Source organism: Lolium rigidum, chromosome 6, assembly GCF_022539505.1.
Source record: "Lolium rigidum isolate FL_2022 chromosome 6, APGP_CSIRO_Lrig_0.1, whole genome shotgun sequence".
In the NCBI taxonomy this organism is placed as follows: Eukaryota; Viridiplantae; Streptophyta; class Magnoliopsida; order Poales; family Poaceae; genus Lolium; species Lolium rigidum.
Window position 1 is genome coordinate 121203164 of NC_061513.1, and position 6240 is coordinate 121209403.

General features: G+C 42.1%; 1 protein-coding gene across 3 annotated transcripts; it reads left to right on the top strand.

Annotated features, from left to right (window-relative positions):
* Positions 1-1321: 1321 nt before the first annotated feature.
* LOC124666322 (probable auxin efflux carrier component 8) lies at positions 1322-5263 on the top strand. Of its 3 annotated transcripts, XM_047203664.1 has the most exons (7): positions 1322-1693; positions 3404-3688; positions 4176-4359; positions 4448-4533; positions 4626-4783; positions 4894-4970; positions 5053-5263. In XM_047203664.1, exons 1-7 carry the CDS (start codon positions 1594-1596, stop codon positions 5126-5128), a joined length of 966 nt encoding a protein of 321 aa, XP_047059620.1. In that variant the 5' UTR covers positions 1322-1593; the 3' UTR covers positions 5129-5263. The 3 variants fall into 3 exon arrangements, 2 of the variants coding, with proteins under 2 accessions (XP_047059620.1, XP_047059618.1); XR_006990860.1 differs by lacking the exon at positions 1322-1693 and having other exon boundaries at positions 2035-3688; positions 4898-4970; XM_047203662.1 differs by lacking the exon at positions 1322-1693 and having other exon boundaries at positions 2035-3688.
* Positions 5264-6240: the final 977 nt, after the last annotated feature.

Genomic DNA, 6240 nt, shown 5'->3' on the forward strand with positions numbered 1-6240 from the left:
TGGGCAGTCGGTACGCCGTCGCGTGCACCGGCGCGGCCGCCACCGTCTCCTTTGTTGGTGTCCTGGTGTTCTACGTGTGGCTGGGTAGTGACCAGGGGTGCCGCGACGTCGACGTCCAGGTCCAGCTATGCTCGGGTCATGAGGTACCAGCGGATGATACCGTGTAGCAACTTGCAAGTTAAAATTTGTCGGTCTCGAGCAATCCAAAGGGACAATCCCGTACCTGTTAGCTCATTCGCTGTAGAAGCGTCCATCAGCTCCTGATCGAACTGCTCGTACCAGAAAGATGCAACGTGCTTTGCCTAATAGAAACCAAAATGTACAGCTACCTGCGAGAGCAACCCATGAAATCCATGCATCGAGAGTGCATTAGAAATAAGATGTAAGTGCTTCCTCCATCCCTGAGATTTCTTAAAATTTAGATGTATCTACCCCTCCGAACGCTTTTAATCAACGCGGGCGCCGACCCAAAGTAGTAGATATTAATGACATCTACTAGATACATTCAAATTTTGATAAATCTCCAACAACTTTTATGGGACGGTGGGAGTATGATTTTGACAACCTTGACCTCGGAACAATCATATGTGACATGCTTGAGAGCAGCGATTGTCCCCGTGCACGGGAGGTCCCCTGCATGAGCTTCCCGTTGGATTTACACTATTTCTTATTTCGCGATTCCGGGTACCAAGTGCCAAGTATCATTAAGTTTGGTCATGTTTCGGATATTGAAACGCAACGAAATATGGTGGTCATTTCTCTCACACGCTTGGTTCCTGCGCTTGAACAGTGAAATCCGGTGCATTATCAGACAAGACTCTGCAGACCCTGTGCGTTTCACGTTACAAACAGCGTATAAACAGCGTCCAGCTGTGCTCCTGCTTTTAGTGTGTGTGGACTGTACGTTTTCACGAACCTCCTGGAAGAGACAAGTTCACAGACATGCAAAGAAGGTAAAAGATCGAGGGTGTATAAAGCCAAAGTTCTCGGATACCCTGCAAGATCATTACATCAAGATCAGAACGCACGGTTACCTGCAAACTTGCGAGGGCTGTCAACCATGCCAGCTACCATGTCCAGCGAGCGCTTTGGAAAAACTGACGAAGATGTGTTATCCTTGGCAGGTTAATCGACTTGCACCACACGTCTCTGATCCAAATTATAATGTAGGTACAGCAAACAGTTACAATCCAAAATCAGAATTAAGATGCTGCGTTTCATAACATGATCTCAAACCCTTAACCTTTTCGTAAATAATATAAACAATGACATTAGTGCAAACCCCTTTTATAAGGATCTCCTCTCTTTTTTGTTCAGAGTGAACCTCTTTTACAAGAATCTCTTTTTATCGAGAGAATACCTCCTTGTACAAGCATCGTAGCTGAAGCGAGTGTGACCCATGCAAAGAGATAAAACGATCAGTGGTAAAGACAATCCTAGCCTGGGTGATTCTGCAAGACCAACATCAGACTGGTAACTTGTTAGCTTGCAAGGGTTGCCAAACATAACAGGGTACAGCTGATGAAGAGCATAAAGAGGGGCAGTAAATGGGAAGCCTTCACTTGAGCTAAAGAAGATGCACTGTTCCTACTTATGGGAAAAATGCCATGGTCTCAAAGCAAGTTTCACCAAGCACTCATTCGGGCCTTTTGCTACAATTGGCCAAGCAGGAAAAATCTGGTGAACTGGACAAGTACATATCTTCGTTGCTTCCTCCACAATTAACTTCTTTATTCTTGCCTTCTACTTATCAGCTTTCCAGGGGTAATACATGGCAGGAAGCTGGAGCAAAAAAAAAAACTCCTGGAAGGACAAGAAAACATGCTGTTAGTTTAAGCAACACACTTTCTATAAATATAAGCATATCACTGCACTCTGCATAGTATTTACGACAGTAGGATGGCTATGTAAGAGCAGTACAAGTAAACTGTATTTCTTAAAAAAAAAAGTAAACTGTAGGTACTAGTAACAGAATTATCACTAATTTTTACTGGGTGTAAACACTGAGCCATACGGCCCTGAATGAAATGTACATATAAGTAAAATATTTATCGTCTGACGGAACATAACAAGTTAGTTCAATAGTTCTTCTCATAGTAAAGTGTGGACCACCATGCTGCTGGGCGAATTGAACTCTGCTGAAGTGATGATCAATTAAACACCAGACCGACAAGCTATGCCAAAGCTTATGTATCATTTGCTGGAGTTGTCACACGATTTCTTTTTCCAAAGTCCTGTTCTGCTGACCAGAAAACAAAAGGACAAGAGAAAAAAAAATTGCTATTCTGCCTTTGAACTGTTGGGGCACGTGCGTTGGTCATTGTACTCCTTAGCATGCTGGGCAATGTGTCTCATGCTAACAAGCCACAGCTAACTTAGCTAGCTGCAGAAGAGGAACACAACCCATTAAACACGCCTTGATTCTGTGCTTCATTTGTGACATTTTTAAGAGTGGTACCTGAGTTCAGACAGAAAAGATACAGCAAATAGCTTATGGAGAAGTCAGATAAAATAACTTATTTTCCGTAAAAAACACAAGGAGATTTCCTATAAAAAAAGCGGCACAAAGAAAGCATCAAAACATTTCTGGGTACACGATGAGCCCCCCTAATAAAATTCATGCCCCACAAATGGTTATAGCTCAAGAACATTAGAAATATTAGAAGGTACATCGAGTTATTAACATGACAAAATCTAGAGGTCCACTGAGTAAACAAGGTATAGGGAAGCTTACCAAAAGGCCATACATTTCTTAATATTCTGGATTGCTCTTTCATTATTATTATCATATGTAAGCAGGTAAATAAAATAATAAGGCACTTTTAGTTGGTTGAAAGACATGAATCTGGATAAAGACAGGATTTAGTCCACGTAATCATCTCACTCCTTTACATTCAACACAAACATGGTCAATCGGTATCATCATTCACAAAGAGGGGTCCTACATGCATAGTTTTCTCTTCAGATGTTTAGTAACAAAGCTGCAAGAGTGATTTAATCAGCATGGGTAACTTGGACAATTTGAAAGGCGCTGCTAAAGCTAAACCCTGCATGGAAAAGTTTGCACAAAACCTGGCTTCTGTCTGTAGTCTATATAAGGCAGCAACAGTGCGCCCAAAAGCTTTCTAGATCTCAACCCGGCAACAGATTTGGAGTGTTCTTCAGGCTCCTCTCTCCATTATGATATCTTGGGTTGCCATCTACCATGTTCTTGAAGCGACAGTACCACTGTATGTAGCCATGATACTAGCCTACCTATCCATAAAATGGTGGAAGTTGTTCACCCCAGAGCAGTGCTCTGGGATCAACAAGTTCGTAGCCAAGTTCTCCATCCCTCTTCTCTCTTTCCAGGTCATCTCTACAAACAATCCTTACGACATGAACCTCAAGCTCATATTTGCAGACATCCTACAGAAGTCTCTCGCCCTGCTGGGATTCGCAGCCATTTCCAGAGCATGTTGCACCAAGAAGTTTGATTGGCTGATTACAGGTTTCTCTTTGTCGACACTGCCCAATACATTGATTGTTGGTATCCCCTTGCTGAAAGGAATGTATGGCGATGAAGCTGTCAAGCTGATAAGTCAAATAGTTGTCCTACAGAGCCTAATTTGGTACACACTTCTTCTCTTTCTGCTTGAATTCCGGGCTGCTAAAGGAATCGCTGCCACACCATCATCTGAAATTTTAGGTAAGAGTCTGAAATCTATTAAGGATGATACATAAGTCGTTTGATCTTACAGCATCAATTAATTAGCCTTGTTTTTTATTGAGTAAAGACGCAAGAGGTTCTTCCGACATTCATTTCTTTGTTTTCCTTATTCAGAAGTGCATTCTTAAGGTTGCTGTTATTGTGCGGGAACCTCCGGTTACATTTAACATCAGAAAGAGAAAGAGTAATTTAAGTACTATAGCTGATTCAAAAAAACGATTATCCATGATCTGATTGCTCACAGCAGCATTTACTTGAGATATTTTACTGGAATGCAGTTTATCTTTTATGCACTACACTTGTCTGAAACAATGAGATAACATTTCTGAATTATCCCATGACCATTGTTAAAATATTTCAAACCTATCAGAAGCTTATCTACAGAAAGTAAAGCCAGCTTATCTTGTGAGGTTTTATCTAGTTTATTTAATTAGCTTTTTTTTCTCTCATATGTCATATTTCAAAGCTGAGGAAGAACCGGGTACTATAGGAACTACACAACAAACCTACCAAGAGAGCCAGTCGAAAGGTGTAACAGCAAGATGTTCTAGGGCTTTTCGCTTTTTGTTGGTGGTTGGAAAGAAGCTAGTGATGAATCCGAACATGTACGCATGCCTGATCAGTTTAATTTGGGCGCTAATTAGCTTCAGGTATTAACATGGATTTATATGAATCAAACTTACATCTCAAACTGGAATGCAGCAATTATCACATGTGGCTACATAACATGTCTTGCAGGTGGCAAATACAGTTACCCTTGATCGTCAGCAACTCCATAAGAATACTCTCAGATGGAGGGCTGGGAATGGCAATGTTCAGCCTAGGTGTGAATTTCACCAGAAAACTTAAAATTAGCATATGAAGATAAACTTTGTAAAAACTAGTCGTAGTCATAATAACTTCTAGTTCTTTTCAGGCCTTTTCACTGCTCTACAAACAAAAATTATAGCCTGTGGAACTAAGAAGATGCTACTATCACTTAGCATCAGGTTCTTCCTAGGACCAGCCCTGATGGTGATCTCTTCCTATGCCGTTGGGATGCGTGGAATCTTGCTCAAGGTGGCCATTGTGCAGGTAAGTTTTACTCTGTTCTTTCAATTGGCCTCAGTACATGGTGGCGTTTCGAAATTGCGTGAAATTCGAATACGAAAAATTATGCCTGAGCTCGGAAGCTTCCAACGCAGGCAGCTCTACCTCAAGGAATAGTGCCATTTGTGTTTGCGAAGGAGTATAATGTGCACGCAGATATCCTAAGCACTGGGTAAGTTAATCTCCTACCACCCAAACACAAACAAGAAGCAGCTTACTATGAAACATCAACTTACTATCCTCTACTCTCGCAGGATAATTGTTGGCATGATGGTTGCAGTTCCTGCTGCGCTTGCTTACTACTTTGTTTTCGATCAGCCTAGATTCTGAGGTCCTAACCTATGGATATTTAAATCATAATAACTCAATTTATGTTCATTTGATAAAACAGTAGCAGAGCAGTGCAATGTAAAGGGTAAATTCAGCCATGGCCACATGGGCGTGAATATTTTGCCAGGCTGTAAATATTTGTGCCGTGGACTTGGATCCTGTGGTGTGGTGGCTCAACATAAAGCTGTATATTTGTACTTGATGGTCACATATTTTATTTTCCGACTGTTTATTCTTTTTATAACCTCAATTTGCAATCATTTACCAAACAGCACTAAACAAACAGAAGACGTGTATAAAGTGCACCCAGGTTTGTCTCTCACAGGCATTCTGTCGAACAGATGATGTGCCTGTTTTCAAGCTGCTTGCACCCTCTATAGCATTCCGCCGAACACCTTGTAAGCAGACCTTAGCTGGTATATGGAGACGAAGAGAGGAGTGGATCAGCTCATGCAATCAGGCAACTGTACTACGTTGCCGGTGGCAAGTAGGGTCTAACGAGGAGGCGTACCGAGTCGTGCTTCTTGATGTGGAGGCGAGACGAGAGCGACAGTTCACCTCGACAGCCAGCGCTGAACGGCAAAGCTGGATCACATCACAATGTGTGAAGCCGTGACACTGAAGGCTGCGATTGAACGCATGAATTTTGAGGCACGAGACAACTTATATTCCGGAGGAAATGGAAAATGTTAGTCTTCCTAAGTACTCCGTCTATTGAAAAAAGATGTCATGGATTTTTCTAAATTCGAGGAGTTCATAGCCTAAAACTATATTTATGCAACATATTCGGAAAACTACCACTTTAAGTCGCAAGAATTTGCCACTCTACTGCTTTTTTTTGCAATGTGCACTAATCTCGAAATGACAACATTCCTAACTAGTGGAACCCTAGTTTTGCTGAGGTGGCAAGGTCCCATTTGTCAGCCAATTAAAAAAGAAGATATCCTAAAAGAACTAAAAAAACAAATATTAGGGGAGTCATCTCATTCCTCAGCTCCGAGCAGCGAGAGAGCTCCTCCAATAAGGTAGGGTGATCACGGATGAGTGTCGGAGGACGGCCAACCGGGGCGGCGCGGGTGAGGGCGAGCTCCGACGGGTTGGGCAGAGTTCTA